The sequence below is a fragment of the Solea senegalensis genome, linkage group LG5 (genome assembly GCF_019176455.1).
Source record: "Solea senegalensis isolate Sse05_10M linkage group LG5, IFAPA_SoseM_1, whole genome shotgun sequence".
Lineage (NCBI taxonomy): Eukaryota > Metazoa > Chordata > Actinopteri > Pleuronectiformes > Soleidae > Solea > Solea senegalensis.
This window is the reverse complement of record NC_058025.1, coordinates 10012231-10035370: the sequence shown is the minus strand read 5'-3', so window position 1 is coordinate 10035370 and position 23140 is coordinate 10012231. Positions and strand designations below refer to the sequence as shown.

Sequence of the window (23140 nt, the reverse complement as noted above, 5' to 3'; positions counted from 1 at the left end):
ACATTCATTTGTTTTATCTCATTTTAGAACAATAAATGGTTAATGGGTGCAGTCTGACATCAGGTCTTTGTGTTTTATGATGGAACTGTGGACTTTGATTGAAACGCCAATTGTTAGTGTGCGTCCACACCTAAAATGCTGAACCACGATGACAAGCAATATTTAGGAATACTGTAAATACAGGGTGATTCACTCATAGACGAAGCTTCACAATCAGTGTGCATTGTTATTGGGAGTCATGGTGTGTATACACAAATGTTCAACGTGCATCAGACTTTATTTGGGTTAAAACGCAGCCAAAATGTGCTGCGAGTGAATACAGCACAGATAAATGTTCTCCTGTGTTTCAGACCTTTTCCTGTCCAAGGACAAACAAATGGCCTGGATTTGAGGCATGGTAAAATCAACCTTGGAGCAATATTAAATAAACAGGTGTGCACCCTGCAATGGTACATCGTGTCCACAATTAAACATTTTGATTATATTGTCCAACATGACCTGAAGCACAAGAGGAAGATCAGAGTAAAGTATAATTAAATCAAGGTTGACATATAATGTAACCAGCATCTTCTCTGTATGTATTTCCAGATTATCTGATTGTTTCACCAAGGAAGCACATGTTTTGATGTCACTGTTAGCCCCCATCAGATCAATTAAAGCAGCGCTGCTTACTGTAGAACACACTTTAGTAATGTTTTTAAGGAAGCATTTGTTTGTTATCTGGTTCATGTACAGAGACCATCATGCACAAAAACATCCAAATGACTGACATGTGGACACTGTAACAAGCAATGACGACATTGAAGCTATAACATTTAGAAATACGTGTCAAATAAGGTGCAGATTGAGCAACAAGTCTGGCAAGTCACAACAAAATTTTTGACAAGTCATCGTTACATGTGCACAGCAACACATGTAACTCATTTGGCAGTGATGTCACAGGTAAAAAAAGGCAGGGCCGCTTTACTTTAACAAACTTTCGTAACAGAAAATGATAAATAGAAAGAGAGAAAGTAAGCAAAGTTAGACTAAAATAGAGCATAAAACAACAATTTACTTATTAAAAGAATATACAGTGCAGCAAATGATTTAAATTTAAATATGAAAGTGCCAATTCATACAAGGCTATTTTAACACACTAAACTATCCAACAATATAGTAAATGCACCACTTTTTTTCAACCAGGCCTGGTGTCATGAGGTTTTGCTATTTTCTGTCCCTATATTAAAGCCCTGTGCATCTATAGAGGACTGCCGAGAACAACCCATTTTTGAATGAGATAGGTGTGACTACAGACCTGCTCTGCTTTACTAAAACTGATCAAGGTTGAAAGTAAGGGAAGAGAAGGTGCAGAGGCATAGCTCCCTCAGCTGTATCGGAAAATATCGAGAACTACACATTTTTGACTCCCTGGGAAATGAACAGCAAAGTCTATCACCCCTGCCTATGCTGATTTTCTGAGAATAATTTATAAAAAATACATAGCTTTTGCAACTTTAAAAGTGCTCAAATGAATGTCTTTAAAATGGAAACAGTCGTCTAATGGAGCCTTTCCACTTAGCAGTTCTGATCGATGTGGCAAGTTTTTTTTTTTGCTTTACCATGAGCGATATTTCTTTTACTACCTGGGCCCTAGCCGATACTAAGTGTGACGTGGTCAGACTGCGGGCCACTGGTTGGTCAGAGAGTGTTGTCACTGGAAGAGTCATGAGCGCATGTCCGACACAGGAATCAAACAATGCAGAACTGTAGATCAATTAAAAAGATTTAAAATCCTGAAAATGTGAGTACATCTCCATCATTTAGCAAGGATATTTCTTAAAATCTCAACATTTAACAGAGGAGTCGGGTGTATTTAGCGAAAGTGGTGACCACATACCCTGGTATATACAGTAGAACAGTATTTCTGATTTTCCACCAGAGGAAGCTTGCATACTGGTGATACATGTACCACACTTGGCCATTCTGAAACTAAATCATGGTTAATCAATTCATTTTATTTTTAAAATGTCCTCCAGTCACTTCATCCTGGTATCAGGCCTGAGAGGAAGAGGGCAGTGATGCAACATTGCGGATGCCAACTGCCAGATAACACCAAGGGCAACAATTCACGTGTGTTTATCTTTTTTGAAAAACAGTAGTCTAATGTTATTTGCCTTTTTCCCGAGGCGTTTCCATGGTTAAATCAATTAAATTTGTCATTGAAAAAACTGCGTGACCGCTTTTCTGTGTTCCCTCTGGATTAGGACAGGATGCTGTAAACCGCCCCCTCGATAGACTCGATGGTACGGTCCACCCTCTCTTGACGTCAGAGGAGTCTGATTTCAAGGGATAAAAAGAGGGACTCTGCGCCATGAGGCTAAACCCGCAGTAAGGCTGACTTTACCGGCTGGTAACGAAGGCAACGCACGGAGTAATTTATATAAAGCGAAATTCGATATCAGCGTCGTAATACTGTCTTAAATTCCACACCAGCAGCCGCCGTTAACGATGATGAACGGACAGATGAACGGTTTTCATAACTCCCTCATTGATGAGGACTGCTTCTTGTTCACCTCTGAGTCGGTGGGAGAAGGACACCCCGGTAAGACCGCACACATACACTGGCCTTGTGTCATTGTATTTTTCTGGTGAAAATATATAACTTAATCACGTTATTACCCTATCGTGTTGTTTAATTTCACCATACTGAAGGAAAAGTGACGATGCCATTGTTAATATGTGAACGTTTTGTCCCTTTTTCCTAAGTGAATGAACTGGCCCGGTTTCAAGAGCATGCGCTACTTGCTAACGTTAGCTCGCTAACCCGGTCATGCTACCGCGTGCCGGTTCAACGGTTTGTAAACATAATAACTGCGTTAACCGTATATTGTAAGGATTATTATTATTGTTATTATTACGAGTCATGGGATTACAGTTGAATGGCAAAGTTATTGTTAAACGCGTTGTATCGAGTGTACTGTAGCACGCGGGACACAATGACCTGTAACATTACCCTGTGGCCATAACATGTCGCACTAATGTGGCTTAGTGTAATTACTTTATTGTGCGGAGAAGCTCGTTCACATGATTCATGCGTTAGTTACGCGCCCTCTTCGTCTTAATCACACGTGCGCATGCTGAAATGGCGACCGTGGCGGGTTCGAGCCACTCCCACAGCACGGAACTAGGCTGGTGGCGCCAGTCTGTTTTTGTATACAGACCCACGATCTTAACACGATCTGTTCATGTTTCTCTTTTTTACAGATAAGATCTGTGATCAGATCAGCGATGCTGTTCTTGATGCCCACCTGAAGCAGGATCCTGATGCCAAAATTGCATGCGGTAAGCTGAAGTGTTTACAAAAGGAATGATTTTTTACCTTTTTGATTACATTATCACACTGAACTTCATTTTTGCAGAAACTGTTGCCAAGACTGGGATGATCCTCTTGGCAGGAGAAGTGACATCACGTGCCATAGTGGATTATCAGAAAGTAGTCCGTGACACCATCCGCCAAATTGGATATGATGACTCTTCCAAAGGTATGGCATGTTATTTATGCATGGAGTAACTTGGTTTGGTCTCTATTATGGTTAAATATTTTTAATATGCAATGTACAATTTAATAAGTATGCATCTTATTTGAGAGTATGCATATTTGTTGCGGAGGGAGTGAGGAAACCCCTTTTTCTGTGTCCTTTATACAAAGTAAATATTGATCTGCTGCTGTGTCTTCCACAGGCTTTGACTATAATACCTGCAATGTTCTTGTTGCTTTGGAGCAACAGTCTCCTGACATCGCCCAGGGTGTTCACATTGACCGCAATGAGGAAGACATTGGTGCTGGGGACCAGGTCAGTACTCATCCACTGCCAGTTTGAGCTGTGAGTCATTAAAATCAGTGTTCATTCACTGTTTAACAAATTGTAATGGTGACTGTTTTGCAGGGCTTGATGTTTGGATATGCCACAGATGAGTCAGAGGAGTGTATGCCTCTGACCATTGTCCTTGCCCACAAGCTGAATGCGAAGTTGGCTGAATTGCGCCGTAACGGCACTCTACCATGGCTCCGACCAGACTCCAAGACACAGGTGGAGCTGTCATGCTGTTACTGATGTCACTACTGAATTGTTTTTCTCAGTTACCTTTTTTAATTTATGTTAATCTTGTTCACAGGTGACTATCCAATACCGCCAGGACCGTGGTGCCATGCTCCCAGTACGTGTGCACACAATCGTCATCTCTGTCCAGCACGATGAGGACATTTGCCTGGAGGAGATGAGAGATGCTCTGAAGGAGAAAGTCATTAAAGCTGTTGTTCCGTGCATCTATTTGGATGATGACACCATCTACCACCTGCAGCCCAGTGGGCGGTTTGTCATCGGTGGCCCACAGGTAAATGTTCAGTGGAAGACTGAAACTATTTATCCTTTCAGCTATTTGAAGCACCCGTGTAACCTGTTCTATCATTACAGGGAGATGCTGGCCTCACTGGACGTAAAATCATTGTTGACACTTATGGGGGCTGGGGAGCCCACGGTGGTGGAGCATTCTCTGGGAAAGATTACACAAAGGTGGACCGCTCTGCTGCCTATGCTGCTCGCTGGGTGGCTAAGTCTCTGGTAAAGGCTGAGCTTTGCAGAAGAGTTTTAGTCCAGGTGAGTGGGAGTGTCAAATTACAAGTCTTATTGGACACATTTTGCTCCAGCAGGCTCTGTTGATTTGTAATGCTTGATCTAAAATGTCTGTGTGCTGCATCAGGTGTCCTATGCCATTGGCGTTGCCCATCCCCTGTCCATTTCCATCTTCCACTATGGGACATCCCACAAGAGTGAGAGGGAGCTGCTTGATATTGTGAAGAAAAACTTTGATCTCCGCCCTGGAGTGATCGTCAGGTAATGTATGTCGTCTGAAGCCACCTGCTACGCAGTGAAACTGCAGCACCTGGTTCCTTCCTGTCTCCAGTGCCTTGATTTTGTCTTCATTTAGTCTCCCCAGGATAAAATTAATTAATGAAGTTTTTAAAAAGCATTCTGTGGGGGTCAGTGTCTCTTAAATTACCATTGGCCTCTGTAACTGTCTATTTACATGGTACAATAGTTTGTGCCATTATTGGAGCAAATTATGTTTTTGGACATAATGAAGCTTTTTAGCTCATAGATACAAGTATTGTCTCCAAGTGTGGCTTCTATCTGCAAGCTGCAGGGTCCACTTTGGTTGAGAGGGTAAGTGTCAAAGCTTCAGGGTTTTCCCACTTTACTAGCTGCCTTGGCAAACCTCCTTTTTTATTTGGTGGCTCTCGACATGGCCAACTGGCTAATGTTAGCGTTTTGGCCGTGAGTACGAACGTGTGCATCTGAGGTTGTGAAGTGTGACTGCCGCTAAACATGTTGATTATGTATTCCAGGGAGCTGGACCTGAAGAAGCCCATTTATCAGAGGACAGCAGCCTATGGCCACTTTGGCCGTGACTCCTTCCCATGGGAGGTGCCCAAAAAGCTTGAATTCTAAACTTGTTAAGCTTTTCCCCCTCAGGCTTGTTGGCGTATACTACAGAGAAGCCTCAAGTTCCAGGGGGTGAAATGCCTTTATCTCTCATGACGCATAACTTCTCCTTCACTCCATTTTCCCTCTTGTCTTGTTACTGTTTTATGGTATCATACTGGGTCATAGATATTTGATGTTTCATGAATTGGATGGGTTCAGTGAACCATGCACCATAGTACTTGATGATCTCTCTTGTCTTTAGGTGTCCCTGCTTCTTGTGGTAGACCCGAGTGGCTGTTTTCAATTGCTTATTGTGGCATTCCACACTCCAAATCATTATTGTTGCGTTTGCATATTAGGGCAAATTTAATACACCTCTTAATTTACTGGTGCTACTGATAAAAGGAGTCAATTTCAAGGAAATCTAAAGTCCAGTGAAGTGTAATTTGCTAGTTGTGGGAGCTGTCACCTTCCTAAACGGCTTCTATTTAAACTTAACATTCCTCCTTTGTCAGTCTGGTACAGCAATTCCTTGACCCGGTGTTCTCTTTATGATGGCTTTATTCCCTCGTTGTTGTGGAGGATGCTAGAATGGCACAATCAAACTTTAAGGGTTGTTTGTCACTAAAAATGCTATGCATTGCAGGCTTAGGGGTGTTCCATGTTGTAATTATACAAGCTCAAAAATGAGCCGTAACCCCCAGATGCTTCTACAGGCCTTGGCTGTTTTCTGACGTAATACAGAAAAGTCAGAAGCTGCTATGTCACTGCTCTGGTCTGCAGAGGTATTGATTATACTTGATGGAAAATTGGATTGATTTATGCATTGAAATTCAATTTTTTTTTTTAAAGCCCTTTTTAAAATATGTTTTATGGTTTTGAGGTGCTAAAAGCGCATTACCCCACAAGTGTATTGATGGCAGGTGTAGCTACAGAGAAACCTGGAATACCATCTTTATCCTTTTAGTGGGGTGTGTTCTTTACCACATCGTATTGACTAGGAATCCAGAGTCAACACTATTTATTTGTTCTCTTAAACTCGGCGTGGATACAGAGAAGCTGAGGTTTAAGGAGGCAGCTTTAAACGCATTGAATCTTGAATTCCTTCTGACTTGATCATTTTTTCAGTGTTTTGCTTGAGGCCCCAGAGTGTTCTACAGAAAAGCTTTGGTCTGCCTCGAGAGGAAAACGTGTCACTGGCAACCATTAAAGACTGTTTGTTTTACAGCCATTTTTAATTTTTTTTACTACAGATTTGAGGTTTGTTTTTAAGTCCCCTTAATGTCTGGTGCAGTTTGTTTTGGTTCTTCTCTATCCTCAATAGGTTGGCCAACATTTGGTTGGTGTAGTACAGAGAAACCAGCCTTGTTTACACAGCCATCCTAGTGTGTGGGATAGACTTTTTTTTTGTTCCCTTAACCACTTAAGGGTATCCCGTTGGCGACAGTAAGTTAAGAGTGCCTTTTCTATTTTCCTCTACTCCCTATCTGCTTCTCTTCGACATGCTTTCAACTTCCAGAGGAACGACTAGCTCATTTCTGTTATAAATCATGTCTGCTGGGTAGTTTCTTTATGCTCTGTAATAAACAACTACTCCATTTGAAATGTCTGACTTGTTTTTGTTTTTCTTATATTGTAATTGGTTATTGCCAGCTTTTATGAAGGGGTGAGGTAGCACAGACCACAGCTACTTAATCACTTTCCCATGTATGTTAGCCTTCTGTTATTGAAGCTTGTGTGTTTAGTTTGTCCATTAAATATGGTGTCCTCCATACGTAAGACTCATCCCCTGATGTAAATGATCTGTTTTGCTGATGGAATGTTCAAAATTAATTACGTGTCTGCTAAATGTTAAACTGCAAAATTGAGTACATCTTTATGGTTGCATTTATTTCATGGGCATTAATGCTTTCATTGTATTTGAGGAGACCTTATCAAACCCCCTTTGATTTCATTAAAGTGCTGTTAATATCAAATTCAACAAATTAAAAGCGCTAGCTGTTGTGGTTGAAACTGTCTAATCAAAAAGGGTTCATTCTGGTGAAACCTGTGCAGGTCGACATGGTGTTAACTCTGTGTAGCAGCTTAAAAGTGTCTTGTGGAACTACTTTTTAACCCGGTTTTGCTAGTCCACTGTAATGCAAGTCTTAATGTTGGCACTGAAATGTTGCGTGTCTTGACTGGAGCGTGTGCTGACGTCGGAGGTTAATGCTCAGACTCGGGCTCTCACAGGCCTCTTGCAGCTGCTTGTACCCAATGAAAACAGCAATTGTGACAGGTGTTACAGCAGTGAGGTATAAAGCACAGTCTGGTTTCTCTTCATAGCTGCATTGTGAATGTTGGGGACTTCCAAGTCCTTTGTTTTGTTGTAAACTTGGTATAAATATAATAAAGCAATGGAAGGTTAAGAATTCAAATCAACCATCAGAACTAAAATGACTGATTTGAACTCTCACTGGGAGCTGCATGTCTTCAAAAAGATAAGTACTTGTGACCACAAACTTGGCAGTAAATTTACACGAATGCAGTCAGGACATTATGTGCAACCTCCCAGGAAGACTAACCAAGACTCAGGGATCTGCATATGAGCCTAAGGAGTCATTTTACAGACATTTACTCCCCAAATTCTGGCTGTCTCCATGACAAAAGTTGTGTTTTTATTTTTCAAACCAAATATTTAGTTTTAGTTAACTGTCAATTCTGGCAACAGAATCTATTTGAATCAGTTGAATTATTTTCAGAATTTTTTTTTTGGGGGGGGGGATTCAAATTGCACCTTGCATTGTGGTTTTAATGTAGGGCTTTGAACATTGCTCTGAATTGCTCTAAGGGGACAAATAAAGTTATCTGTATCTAAGTGCATCTACAATAACTGGGCACATGGCAATGTGTGATAAAACTGTCTTTTGTAAAGCAGCATTTTCATTTGACCTGTCTTACATGTGACAAGTTAAATTTGCTTTGACATGACTTTGATTGGTGTTTGGATAAGAAATCAAAAAGGTCAAAAATGATAGCACAAAAACAGCACATAAAACACAGTGCTGTCACATCACCTCACTATTTTGCATCCTGAGAACAGGTATACAATATTTGCTCTAGGGCCAAATGTGAAGCTATAAGTGGTGGAATTTACACTGAGACACTGAGAAGAAATACTGGTACAGTAACAGTTTTAACCAGTTTTGCTCCTGGAAGAATAGTGCAAACCTGTATGTGTGTGTGTGTGCTTTTATTTGTTACCTATTTAGGACCTTATCTCACAGAAACTGACCTTGTCATGACCAGTACTCCACATAAAAAGAATTCTGACTCAGATTTAGATTTAGATAACTCCAGTTACAGTATATCAAGCTGTGAATATTACTCATAGCAAGTGATCAAGTGAAGCTTCACAGCTGTGCATGTACACCGTCACACTGGCTCAGTCAAACATCTATTCTTAACTCTGAATGGTGGGGTGAGGTTGTGCTGGCGATCATGTACCACCACCCTTCCCTGATACTGCAACAGCAATAATGGAACCTGCTGAGGCTGAAATACACTGGGCTGCAATGATCAATCAATCAAGCACTCAAGAAGAACAGTGCACCAAATTCACAACACACTCAATTTTTGAGGTATGTGAGCACAAACACCACGCCACACACCTTTGGTAGCACCAGGGGGAAGGTTTACTTTTCAGTATTGTACATTGTTTCTCCATAATAATAAAAAAAAGAGCACAGAGAGTTCTTTGCACAACAAAGAGCTTAGACGACACCAGTTATGTGAAACTTGTATTCAAGACCAAACAAGACACAATGCAGACCTAAATAAAACGTCAGGCCCAAATATTTTTGCAGACTGGTTGATAACATTTTCAACTTTCTCACAGCTAGTGCACTCTAATGAGCGGAGCAGTGTGGATGGTCACATGGCAGTGGGCAGCAGTAGGTCACCTAATTTAGGTGAGGTCAGCAGGATATCTTGTAGGGTTCCGGTGACTGTTGATGTAATATTTTTAGGGAGCTCGCAGCTGTACTTCTATGCCTATAAGAAATCAAATCCTCTCAGTCCCTGTTGAACATTATGGTCATGAAGAAAACTTGTTTCTTTTTAAAATACGTTCGAACAGAAGGAAGCTTCACGTAAACCTTTTTGTCCTTAGGTAGATATTGCTTCTGTGAATGTTCTTGCTATATGTGAGGTGTGTCAAATAATGGGTTACAAAGGTGCATACTACACATTGAGCTTGTCTTAACCTGTCTAGTGGTCCACAAGTCATTCAGGAGATGTTTCCAAACAGTATCTCAAGTCAGTGTGGGATTAGACCCAGATAGTCACAGTGCCCCATTACCCAGTGTGAATTCAAATCTGTATTATTATTACTGTATATTTGACTGGTGATCCAAGGTTAACCCGTGGAACACAACAGGAAAGGTTACATCAAATACTATACTACTTTATACTATACTATATAAGGGGAAGGTGAGTCAAAGTGTGTGAGGTAAGCTGGGCGTTGACCAGCTATAGGGGAGTAGTATTGGTTCCACCAATAGCAAGGCAGAGCGTGCTTTTGACTACTATACGGTCTGCGGATGGAACTGGAATGCACTACAGTTGTGCGTGTGCAGCTATACTAGAAACAGAATGTTCTGATTGCGTGTTTGAACAAGTAAGTCTATATTCCTGAAGGTATTGAGTTGCGGTCATGTGATTGATTGTTTAGCCAGTGAATGTATGTTAACATACTAGTAGTACATTGCTGTCAGCTCTGTAGTGTTTGCTGATTGAACAGAAATATGACAACTGTGATCTGGTTGATAGTCGAAAAAAGATTATCAGACCCCCTTTTTTCCTTGATCTGAAGATAACTACATTTTCTTTAGCATTATAAAGATTCTCTATTATATGAAAATGAGACTGTAGTGTTTTCTCAGATAAAGCAAACTATTACAATGCAACTAAAAATGACAAGGCAACAGCTATTGTGGCAAAGGCAGAAAGGAGTTGGAGTGAAAAAAGGATTCACAGTGCCACCTGCTGAATACATGGTGCAAAACACATTGTTCTGGTTTTTGTTTTCCTAACAATATAGACATTTTAGGATAGCAGTATGATATAAAAAAGTGTTAATCCATTATTTTCCTTTGAGAAAATGAAAAATAGCATGAAGCTGAGAAATGACACGTTAACGTTTTCCATTCACACCCCCAAACACGTTTGCACAGTAATCAGTTTTTTTTTTATGTATATGTCGGACTCATCAAAAAACATTATAGTATCAAAAATAAAAGTCTTCCAAGAACATAAAATAATAAATACAGACAACAATGAAATTCAGTTACAAAACAAACACATTATCCACTAAACTCTCCAAATATATAACAAATCATTTAATGCTCATTTTCAAATATCAGACAAACATTTTCAAATCTGCTTGATTTTTGTAAACGATAAAACACAAACATTTTACATTGAGAAGAAATGTTAATAGCGCTCACTCAAAGTGTATCCGCTCCTTTGAGAGACCACAAACAGTCAAATAAAAAGTGTTTGTTAAGAATCAGCATATGAGGTAACATAAGGTGAGTACAATGCAGTGAAGACTAATACGTCAACTCCTAACTGTACTGTTTATCGTAAGTGCTGGTCCTTCTCCTGAAATAACAGAAAACTTCTCTCTGCTGACAGTTTCTGCACAGGACCCAGTTCCTCGCCATGCCACGAACACCTTGATCAGTGATTGTGCTTTGAAGAGCACAAAACTGAATGAAATTTTATTCCACAGGCTTTTGCCTGCCGTCACATTCTTGCTTTATCACTCAGCGTTTGTCCCGCCTTTTGTCCATTTCCTTTTGAATCCGAGCCACCAGAGCGGCCCTCATTGCTGAATCCAAGCTGTTCTTTTTTGCAACACACTCCACCACTTTCTCAGGCTTATCATCCTTAAGAAAAAAGAAAAAAAATGTATGAACAAAACAAGACTAAAGCAAGCAAGCAAGAGGACAGGAATATCAAATAAAGGAGTGTACATTCACCTTATGTACGAGGAAGGATGTAATAGCACCAGAGTCTGCCTGATAGTCAAGCCAAAAGAGTTCAGTCCCCTGGGTCTCAGTCTCTGTGCTTGACCCACTCTCATTCCACTCTTCAGCTTCAGCACCGGCCCCTGGCTCTGATCCATCTGGAAACAAGCACACAGCAATGTTTCCTTTAATCTATATATTGGACGTACTACAATCAGTGAAGACCAAGCATACGACTTATTGATCTTACGTCTTCGTCGTGGATGGTACACTTGGATGTCAGGTCGCCGGGGTTTTCTGGGGGTTGTGGTGTGCCTCCGCCGCTGAAGCTCCTTGGCTTGCTTCACCTCTTTGTCATAGTCATCTCTTGAAAGACAGGAAAATAACATTTGCTTTGAGTTATATCAATTCTTCTTAAACAGATGTATGTATTGATGATGGGAGATGGTGGGATGTGTTAAGTCTTCACAATTTGAGCCTGAAGAATCCTGGCATTGTCAGTTCGGAATATGTTATGGTGGGACAAAAATGTGTTCTAATATTTGTATCAACATTTCCCCCAGGAGTGCTGGATCACTACAATCCATGCAGGTGTTCACACTATGTTTGACATTTCTAAACAGTAATCTCCTTAATCGTTTTGATTGCTTGGTTGATGTATGGTTATAATTAGGGATCATCCTTTCAACTTTCGAAGGCTCTTACCTATTGGCTGCATCAAATCCAAATGGTGACTTTTATTGTCAGACTGTGTTTGCAGTTAAATGTTGTTAAACATGTAGTGTCCTACATAAATTATAAATTTGACCAACAGGCCTGTGCAACTCTTGATTGTGTTTTCGTAATTGAACCGACTTAATGCTTAGTATATATAGTACATGTGCGCATTCCGAAACAATTTCTCTAAAAAAAAAAAAAACTTACTTAGCTGCAAATATTATGGCTGGGTGCTGTGAACTAGTTACGATGCTATCTGATAGCATTAGCTACCAGCAGTTGAGGAAATTACCTAGCAATCTGGTTCCTCCGGATATGGTGCAGGAAACCGTGGCTCATATCCAACCGCCCCCCTCGTTTATATTTTAGCTCTTGCGCTTCGTCGTCTCCCAGAATATCCATGTCTAAAGACAAATGTCCAATGGTATGATAACGGTATGGGTGAGGGAGCAGCGCAAATTATTATAACAAGACTCTATCAGAACACTGACAAAAAGCTACATGCTAGCTAGCGTCAATTTGTTGTCCAAATATAACACTCCCGGAGTTATGCATGCGGATAGGCTAAAATTTGTTTTATTTGAAATGCATATATTTCGGAATGTATCAAAATGTAATCATAAAGGGTAATTCAATAACATTCAGTACACACTTAGCAAGATATAATAATAAAACTCTGCGTTGTAAACTAGATAGTACAAGGGTCAACGGGACTTGAAACGCCGGGATAGTTTTTGTCCATGTGTTGCGACGTACTAACAGTTTCGACGCACACAGTGCGCGACTCATTCAACTGATCCATATCACATTTTCGATATTCTGACATCACACACGCGTGCTAACCACCACAATGGTTTCCGTGAAGCGGGAAAGAGAGACTGAAGTGGACGACGATGACAACGAAGACGAAGGTAGGTTTATTTCCAACTAATATATGCTAGAAAGCGTGTATGCTTGTATGCTAGCTAGCGCCTAGCTGAAGGCGCGTTAGATTTCGTCCTCAGGGTTGCTCAGCAACAGCGACGGCGGCTCGTTTTGACGTCCCACCGTTTGGTTTTGAAATGCTGAAACATAAGCACCGCCTTTCCTGCGCACCCTGTGTATTTAACCATCGTCTACGAACAAACTAAATGCTAGGTTCGTTTAGCTAACATGGAAGTTAGCCTCCATTCTGTTGTTTTGAAATTGTTTAACTTAAGAGTTGACTCTTGGTTTTGTTTGTGTTGCAGTGGAGGCTAAAGTTGGACGGGGACGTGTAGTAGAAGACCGGAGAAGTCGTCACTGCCCTTATCTTGACACCATAAACAGGCAAGATACAGTTGAATGTACATTGCTATTGTTGATGCTAAGTGCTAAATCCGCCTCTATATGTTACCGCAGCAGTTGTAGGAGACGATACCACTTTTTTGTGTCCGACATCAGTCCGATACATTAGTTTTATGTATCAGAATATGTAACTATGTAGCTGTTAATAACACATTTGTGCCGAGACATTTCAAAAACATTATTCTCCAGCTGTGTAACAAATATTGTTCTCCCAAAAAGAAGAAATAATCAGCCCAAACACTACTCAGCTAAAATCCGTTCGCTTATTTTTGTTTAAATGTGAACAGTCTGGTGCAGTGAAGACAAACACTACTCAGCTAAAATGCTTTTGCTTATTTTTGTTTAAATGTGAACAGTATGTGCAGTGAAGAGAAGATATATATAATATATAGCAATATATAGGCTTTTTGGATTATTTTCCATTTTCGACCAGTATCTATTAAGTTGTGTTTGTATTTATTCCAGGAGTGTGTTGGACTTTGACTTTGAGAAGCTCTGCTCCATCTCTCTGTCCCACATCAACGTGTACGCATGCCTTATATGTGGGAAATATTTTCAAGGTATGTGTATGAACTTGGATTTAACAATAACGATAATAATACTAATGATAATAAAAAGCACTTGTTATGTTATGACTTATTATTTTCATGTACGCTCCATTTTAGGTAGAGGACTGAAGTCCCATGCTTACACACACAGTGTACAATTTACCCATCACGTGTTCCTCAATCTACACACTCTCAAGTTTTACTGTCTGCCTGACAACTATGAGATTATTGATTCTTCACTAGAAGACATCACTGTAAGTAAAACCATTTTTGAGTTGTTATTGTAATAAAGTATGGATACAGTTATTATCTATTGCACTTTGGTTTTTGCGGTTGTGTTTCTAGCTTGATTTTGTTATTGTTTTATACAAATTAATACTTAATAATACTTACTTAATGCTCTTTGCAAATGTAATGAACAATAAATGCGTTCACATTTGATAAATGTGTGAAATTTAAAAATTCTTTTTTTACAACATTGTTTAAAGATAGTTATGAAGTACTTTCAATGATATAGCAACATATGATGCGTTGTCTCAGGCTTGAACTCAGGCTTTCAAGGCCTTTTCAGTATTTTGTAAATGTAGTTTTGTGTCAGTAATTGCTGGATGCTGTTTTTCCCCACAGTATGTGCTAAAGCCAACTTTCACCAAGCAGCACATTGCAGGACTGGACAAGCAAGGAAAACTGTACCGAGCTTACGATGGTACGACTTACCTGCCGGGCATTGTGGGCCTCAACAACATCAAAGCCAATGACTATGCCAATGTGGTGTTACAGGTATGCATAACTGTCACAGTGAATCCTGTCTGGAAATCTTTTTTTTTTTTTTAAATTAAATGATACCAGTTTTTTATTTGCCTCCTTTTCAGGCATTTTCTAATGTTCCACCTTTGCGAAACTACTTCCTTGAGGAGGAAAACTACATAACAATCCGCAGGCCACCAGGGGACATCATGTTCCTCTTGGTGCAGAGGTTTGGTGAGCTGATGCGAAAACTTTGGAATCCGAGAAACTTCAAGGCTCATGTTTCTCCTCATGAGATGTTGCAAGCTGTGGTTCTGTGCAGCAAGAAGAACTTCCAAATTACCAAGCAAGGTAAGATCTGTGTTGTGACATAAGACAGTGCAAGCTGAATCACATTAGCATTGTTTTTAACATTGCTTTTGATTGTTTTCTTTTCTGCAGGAGATGCTGTGGACTTCATGACGTGGTTCTTGAACGCTCTGCACGGTGCACTTGGAGGGACAAAGAAAAAGACTTGTGAGTAGGAGTAGGAGTAGGAGGCAATTTAAAAATGTCCTCATTAGATCATTTTGTATGTAAACAATGGGGACATGATAAAAGTACTTTTTTTTGTTTGCTGCGTCCTTCATTGGAAAATGGACTCGGTCAAACAGCACTATCAGACTTTTCCGAGAGAGTGTTTGCAAGAACGGTTTACCTCTTCAAACTGCTGGATGACTGAATTTTTTTGAGCAGTAAAATTCACTTGTAGAAATGTTTTGTCTGTGTTCTTTGTGTTTTCAGTCAACTAATCCAACCTGTTAGCAGCTGTCTCGCTTTATTAGCGCAGTGTTGCTGTTTATATTTAAAAGTTGAACATTACAGCTTTAAGAAAAAAACAGCCTAACACCCTAACTGCAATGAGAACTAATGTTTTTCTTTCTTTTATAGCAAGCATTACTAAAGCATTTCAGGGCTCCATGAGGATCTTCTCCAAGAAACTTCCACACCCAGATTTAGTAAGTTTGCTTTAAGTCGTTGACTTACAGTTATGCAATATATATTAACAAAGCTGCTGTCTGACATGATAGCGTGCACACCTGGTCCCTGATCTTGTAGGATGGTTGAAATGATGCTTACACATTAAGAATGAGACACCCATGCCACTGAACACTGTAGACCATCAGTGTTGGAATGTAGTGCTATTTAACATGTATTTGATCTCTAAAATTGGTCACTGAATGTAACTCTATTATTATTTATTATTATTTATGTTAACGCTTTTTCTAGCTCCCAGAGGAGAAGGAGGCATTACTCGTGACAGAGGAGTACCAGGAACAGATGTCTGAGTCCACTTTCCTGTTTCTGACACTTGACCTCCCAACAGCTCCTCTCTACAAGGATGAGAAGGAGCAGCTCATCATCCCACAGGTGCCTCTCTTCAACATCCTGGGCAAGTTCAATGGCAACACCGAGAAGGTACAGATTCATTTGCATCCTGCTGTCTTTGATTTACTCAAATAAACATCACAAATATTGATTTGGCGCGCTCGAATATTTTCTCAACAATTACTGGATTTATTGTTTTGTTTTGCCTGACAGCATGAGCTTAAGCAAAAAATGTCATCTTCACATTCATTTTCATTTCTCCACACTTACCTGTTTTTTTGGTTTGTTTTTTAAAAATTCAGGAATACAAAACCTACAAAGAAAATTTTCTCAAAAGGTTCCAGTTGACCAAACTTCCTCCATACCTCATTTTCTGCATCAAAAGATTCACCAAGAACAACTTCTTTGTGGAAAAGAACCCAACGATTGTCAACTTCCCTATCACGTAAGTGCTGTTCACACACTGCATATTATAAGCTGAAGTATGTAGGCTTTATTCAGAGTACCTGCATAGACCTGAAGCACATGTTTGTCGGTTTTGTATATGCACTTGTTTGTGTCATCACTGTATTTTCTTCTATAGGAATGTAGACCTCCGTGAGTACTTGACAGAAGAAGCTCAAGTTACAGAGAAGAACACGACTTATGACCTCGTCGCCAATGTAGTGCATGATGGGAAGCCCACGGAGGGAGCGTACAGAATACATGTTCTGCATCATGTAGGTGGCAGGCAGATATTTCTGAAATGAGCCTGATTTCTTCCAGTATTAACCATTACAAAGCCAACAAATGCATTCCCTTACATTTACGGGTTTAAATGTTGTTGCTGACCAACTTTTATTATATGTCTAATCAGGGAACTGGGAAGTGGTATGAGATGCAAGACCTGCAGGTGACTGACATTCTCCCCCAGATGATCACGCTGTCAGAAGCTTACATCCAGGTAAGTCCTTCCTCTGTGTATTTGTGTGTTTTATGTTGGGAAATATAGAGTAGAATTAGATTTGGCATAAAACTTGTCAAAGTTGATGACTGACTGAAGAGAAAGAATTTTTAGTGTCACTAGAAAGATTTTGTTAGCATAATCCGAATTCCTGAATCTGATTTTAGTAAGAGTTATTTTTTCTGTTTTTTCAGATCTGGAAGAGAAAAGACGTTGACACAAACAACCACATGGAGGTGTAAATGAGTCAGGATTGCTGTCAGCATTTAGGAAATAAATCTGATATTTAAGTGGTTAAATATAACAACACAAACACAAAGAATAAGGGTGGGAAGAAAATATCATGAATTTGTCTTTTATAACCACAAAAAAAGCAAATCAATGTAAATGTTTCCATGTTATTTTCACTTTGTTATTTCCTTTTTACTGTGTGGAGATTTTCTAAATAAACAATCTTCAGGACATGTCTATGTTTGCTGAATCTTTGTATAAATATGCAGTATTATGCTGTTACTTTCCAAGCTCTTATGCCATGATTAGGTTTAAAAGACATAATTTTATAACTATTTGAAAGCGATTAAACAGGCTTTGTGGGCTAACCACAGTAATTGGCATAACTTCAGCAACAAATAAATACATCGGAGTTGTGAAATCAGTTGTCCAAACTGCCTTTATTTCATGGTATACATACATACTAAAGGTCCAGCTTAGAGCTAACAGTTTTCACATTCATTATGATGTTACGTGCACAATAACACTTGTCTCAAACTCATCTTACAGACGGAATCGTAGTCTAATAACACATCATGCGAACTTTGCCATGAATAATATCTATGACTGACTGAAAAAGCAAATGAGAGAATAATTTCCCCCAAAAATTAACATATACACATATACAAAACATTTAAGAGTAATAATTTGTAAAAATGAAAGTTCCTTGTGCACACATAACATCAGAGTTGCAGTGCAGCGTTTTGTCCACGCCATCTAAATGTCTTTCTCGTATACGGTTCTGTAAAGGGAAAATACACAGGAAAACGCAAATTGAAGGTTGCCAGTGCAACTAAATTCAGTAGACTTGAAATACATGTGTATTAAGTTGAGATGATGGGACTTACCTGTGCATCACTTAGCAGAAAACTAGCAACGCTGTCCCCAAGTACAGCGACTCTTTCCAAGTAGCTCCAACTTCTTCGACGCAACACACAAGTCCACTCTCTGCAGGAAAGATACAACAAAACATACATACATTAAAGACTATTTGAGACAGTTTATTTGTTGAGAAATGATAATAATGATATGATTTGTTCGTACTTCACAAGCATGTGGAACATCCATCTGGTTTCCCAAAACCTTCTGCAGGCGGGAGCCATAGAATTTGGTGAAAGCCTCGCACTGAAAAGAGGAGAGTTGATAAGAGACAAAGATTAAAACTTCTAAAATAAGATTAAAACCTCTAAAATACAAGCACGTAATAAATGGACTTAGTGGAGGCAGACGTTATTAGAAGCTGAGTAACAAAAAAAGGCTGTTGACAGACACTAGACGAAGCACTTGGAGAGAGAAGCTGCTCATTTCCCACACTATCCATACACTCAAAAATATCCTGAATCTGGATCCATATCCAGATCACCTCCAAAATCGAATCATTTCTTCTTTTACCCCCGAGAAATGTCATCAAAATCAGTGCTTTACCTTTTGAGTGATGCAGCTCGCACTCAAATTCAACATCACATATAACCTCCTTCGCAGAAGTAATAAATTGGCTCCAGGTCCAGTGTGTAACATTTCTATTGGCAGAAATTGAATATACACTACCCAGAAGTATGTTTTTTTTGTGCACATAGTTTTAAAATAATGGTTTATTTTCTGTAGCCTAAAGACCCTTTGCACACCAGATGTGTTTTTTGTGTGCAAATTGTTCATTTTCAGACGAAGCCACAGCTAACCTCTCAGAACAAGTGTTGTTGATGGCGTACAGTGCAAACATTTAACCCGGCTTCGGATTTCTTGATTGTGGTTGTGTCCCAAAACCCCATTCTTTTTACTAAACTGTAAAACGAATGTGTGGAAGGGGGTTGTAATAGAGCTTAGTTGGAACGTGTGTGTAATTGAAGCTTCAAAATACTTTTCACTACTTCGCATCGTGCTCGACGTGCATTGGAGGTTGCGTCGTAATTTGCATCTGAATGAGCCACACTTTTGTATATTCGCATCGTGTAAAGGGCTTTGACTAACGTAGGTTGCAAAGATTAGAAAATATTTGAATGGGACATGACCGATCGATTCTGTTAGCAGTGAGTATTTGGTGTTAGGCGTCAAACCTTAGGGATGGCATTGGGGTGATAGGCACACACAGACTGCAGGAAGGAGGAAGTCTGAGCTTCTGTGGTGTTCACACCCAGGTACAGTCGACTGAGCACCGCCAGCGTGCGACACGATTCGCAGTCTGAGGGGAAAACCACCTCTGAAAGAAAGGCAGAAGAGAAACAGTCATAAAATATTAGGCTCAGATAATAACTATGATCAAACCATAATTAAATGTCTTCATGAGGAAGACGACACAGACCTGGTTGAGGCTGCTCCTCGAACAAACACAGGTGCAAAAGACTACAGATAGTGTGAGGCGCAGCAGACGACAGGAGGAATTCCACTATCTGAACGCCGTATTTACTGACAAAGTCATCACATTCCTCCTTGTAGCTCTGAGGCAAGAGATCACAGACCTCGTCCAGGAGCTTCATCAAAGTGTCCTGCAGAGAATCACCAAAGCATAACGGGACATTTACATACATTATACGATGTATGGGGATGGAAATGGGCTTTAAAATCCCCAATGAAAAAAGTCACCTCAGTCATATTTTTAGGCAACAGCGTCTCCAGCTTCTTGATGACAAACAAACACAGGCTGCAAGCTGGGTTGAGCTGCTCCTAGAGAGATAATGTCATTTATATGATGCAAATAAAGACAGTGTGACCTGAATATTCCACCTCTGCTGCCTCATACTAACGTAGCTGCTGATGGCTGTGCCGATCGCAGATCTGAATGTGTCTTTATCAGAGACATGATGGGGAAGTTGCAGTTGTTCCTCTTTGGGGGCAGCACAAAGTCCAAAAGCAATGCAGGTCTCATCTGACTTCTACAAAAAAACAGAATAAAACAACAAAATATGACATTATAAACTCACTCCTCCCTGTAGGCCACAGAGTTTGTTCCTCTTTCATGTGTCTAAAAGGATGTGTAGCTAGAGACTGATAGCATCTTATTGTATAGTGTATAGTGTTTTGGCTCATTGTGTATTGCACGGTTTTTAATTTAATTTAATTTAATTAAATTTAATTTAATTTAATTTAATTTAATTTAATTTAATTTCTTCTATCTATCTATCTATCTATCTATCTATCTAAACTCACCTGGGGACTCAGGGTTTGCTGCAGGATTTTGGGCAAATACATCTTCACCTGTGAATCACACTCTGATGCTTGTTCGCTGGGAAAGCGCCGGCAGAGAGCGTGCAAGGTTTCATACACAATCTCCTGAAAAGGACCAGAAGTTAAATATTTTGTTAGAAAATTAAAAGTCACCTTTTAATGGTCGCTTTCTTGAGAATGAGACGTACAGTGCTTAACAAGTTTATTGGCCCACTTGTTATTGTTATTTATTTTGGCAAATAACAAACTGAATTCACATTTTAATGCCCAACATTTGAGCCGGCTCACCTGGGCTTCTTCTCTGAGACGTCAGAAATTAATCAAGTATAACATTCAACCACTAAAACTAATTTTTGAAGAAATAATAATGTGCTTTTACTATTTTTTTCAGAAAAGCAGTACATTTGAAAATCCACGGATAACAATAATCATTGTATTTTAACATTGAAAATATTCTATATACTGGCGTATTAACCATTACAGAAACATAAAAAATTATTTTGATCATTACTAATACTGTTCATTTAGGGCAGCTGTGGCTTTGGGTGGTGTATTCTAATACATCTATTAAACACTGTACAAGTAAAAGCTCAAAGCTCTGTTTGGTCTTCATGAACAAAAATGATGTAACATCATTTATGAATATTACAGGCGTCCACTCCTGGGCCCCGCCTGCTAAAAATGGCTGCCAGATTCCACAAAGCCATGTGGTCAGATAAGTGAAGTTAAAGTGAAAGCTCACTGACCTTCGTGTCTCTGCTGGAGATCATGTTGGCAGACAGCTGGACGATATGTCTGCATTCTGAACACGTGTCCAGCATCTGAGAAGGAGCGGCCACAGTCACATGATCATTTCACCCAAACACAGTCATGTCAACATGATTTAATCCCAAAAAATTGCAAACACAGACAAGAACTTGCCAGTGTTTTTAGTTAGGAAATCACTGGTATGTTGCTTCAAATATTAGTTTGTGAACTTTACTGAGGTTTAAATATGAAAGTTGTGTTTCAAAATGAATATGAGCATTTTTGCATTCATTAAGGTCTGAACGAGGGCCCGGACCATAATTCAATAACATCATGTACAGTATATTGTGATATTGCCTTCTTCTAGCAACATTACAAAGGTTCAACATGTAATATATAAGATATATAACACATTAATGTGCACTTTATCTTTTTGACAAGCGTTTCTGTGAAAAAACGTTCACAACAAGCAAAAGTAGCAAATATTAAACTAGGTTAAATTTTTTTACTATAAGTTTTCGTTTTCTGCTAATAAATCCTCTATTAGCCATTCCCAAACTTAAGAGTGCTGTGACCCACTTTTTCATTTATGACAATCAAAAAATTTAAATTAAAAACGTATCACGGCCCACACTTTGGGAATCGCTCATTTTTCATTTTTATTCACACTCACACACACCAATACATAGCAAAACCGGAGAAAGTGCAGATTTTATAGGTGGTGTCCTGAGCTGTGTGTGCAGTTCAGGACGTACGCGCACAGACGGGCTTTGATTTTAAATCAACATTGACTGACTTGAGACAAATATCTGCCATATAACCGTGATAATGTGGAACATAAAATTGACGATTACCAGAGATTCCTGTTTGATGACAGACAGTGGCTCCATGATGAACATGCCGTCTCCTTTCAAACACACACGGACAGAGAAACCATGCTTAAAAACAAGCACATATTTAATATTCCAGCGTCACTCTGAAAATGAAAACCCTGCCGCTGCAGCCTCATGTGATACGACATCAGAATTCATGGCGCCTGATCAGGTGACAGTAATAATGATCTCATGTTTTTATGTATATATATAAATATAAATATAAATATATAAAGAAGCTTCATCTCACCAGGACACAGAGACGCTGCTGCGAGGAACATCAGCACAAATCCAGGAGAAGACATGATGAGTCAGAGACACAGTTAAGAGACAGAGGATCAGAGAAGGTGTCACTTGTTTTCAATTGTTGTGCGGCTGCTGTTTTTTTTCTGCTGCTGGGATGCACCGGAAATAAAGGGCGATCCTCTCAACCAATCAGACACGTGGATATGACGCGCAGGCGCGAGGGAGCAAATCATTTAAAGCACGAGCAGTCAATTAAACATGAACAGAGCTCCACAGAAACTGTGTTGCACAAACAAAATTCTTGTTTTATTCATTTATTTATATCTATTAAATATTAATATTATTATATTACTATTAAACATATATTACAATATTAGTTTACACACATTTATAACACAAGTTAAATGGAATACAAAAAACACTTCATACAGAAGACTTTTTCATCACATTTTAGACGATGATTTTTTTGATTGATTCTGGAAGACATACTATACCATGACGTTTTTGACTGATTTTGGACGACATACGACTATGAAATTTTTGTCCGATTTTGGACGACATACTATACTATGACTTTTTTGTCCCATTTTTGACGACATACTCTACTATGACGTTTTTGAGTGATTTTGGACGACATACTAAACTATGACTTTTTTGAGTGAATTTTGACGACATCCTATACTATGACTTTTTTGTCCGATTTTGGACGACATAC

General features: G+C 39.4%; 4 protein-coding genes across 5 annotated transcripts; 2 read left to right on the top strand and 2 right to left on the bottom strand.

Annotated features, from left to right (window-relative positions):
- The first annotated feature begins 2326 nt into the window (after positions 1-2326).
- Positions 2327-7073, top strand: mat2ab (methionine adenosyltransferase II, alpha b). The gene is made up of 9 exons (XM_044026769.1): positions 2327-2584; positions 3247-3324; positions 3402-3524; positions 3724-3836; positions 3930-4073; positions 4159-4377; positions 4458-4640; positions 4744-4877; positions 5390-7073. The coding sequence occupies exons 1-9, from the start codon at positions 2491-2493 to the stop codon at positions 5490-5492; spliced, it is 1191 nt and encodes a 396-aa protein (XP_043882704.1). The 5' UTR covers positions 2327-2490; the 3' UTR covers positions 5493-7073.
- Positions 7074-10825: 3752 nt separating this feature from the next.
- Positions 10826-12688, bottom strand: lg5h2orf68 (linkage group 5 C2orf68 homolog). 2 transcript variants are annotated; one of them, XM_044026443.1, is made up of 4 exons: positions 12489-12688; positions 11730-11845; positions 11492-11637; positions 10826-11398 (listed from the first exon to the last, which is right to left on the bottom strand). In XM_044026443.1, the coding sequence occupies exons 1-4, from the start codon at positions 12596-12598 to the stop codon at positions 11276-11278; spliced, it is 495 nt and encodes a 164-aa protein (XP_043882378.1). In that variant the 5' UTR covers positions 12599-12688; the 3' UTR covers positions 10826-11275. The 2 variants fall into 2 exon arrangements, with proteins under 2 accessions (XP_043882378.1, XP_043882379.1); XM_044026444.1 differs by lacking the exon at positions 12489-12688 and adding an exon at positions 12404-12482.
- A 268-nt stretch (positions 12689-12956) lies between these two features.
- On the top strand, positions 12957-17592 carry usp39 (ubiquitin specific peptidase 39). Its single transcript, XM_044026441.1, has 13 exons — positions 12957-13107; positions 13426-13504; positions 13988-14082; positions 14188-14324; positions 14698-14850; positions 14943-15168; positions 15259-15333; positions 15748-15815; positions 16087-16275; positions 16488-16630; positions 16769-16904; positions 17042-17128; positions 17323-17592. The coding sequence occupies exons 1-13, from the start codon at positions 13047-13049 to the stop codon at positions 17368-17370; spliced, it is 1497 nt and encodes a 498-aa protein (XP_043882376.1). The 5' UTR covers positions 12957-13046; the 3' UTR covers positions 17371-17592.
- A 188-nt stretch (positions 17593-17780) lies between these two features.
- On the bottom strand, positions 17781-22590 carry sftpbb (surfactant protein Bb). The gene is made up of 11 exons (XM_044026442.1): positions 22430-22590; positions 22162-22214; positions 21307-21381; positions 20543-20665; positions 20140-20268; positions 19979-20059; positions 19698-19881; positions 19453-19595; positions 18443-18523; positions 18247-18346; positions 17781-18140 (listed from the first exon to the last, which is right to left on the bottom strand). Exons 1-10 carry the CDS (start codon positions 22482-22484, stop codon positions 18269-18271), a joined length of 1002 nt encoding a protein of 333 aa, XP_043882377.1. The 5' UTR covers positions 22485-22590; the 3' UTR covers positions 17781-18140; positions 18247-18268.
- Positions 22591-23140: the final 550 nt, after the last annotated feature.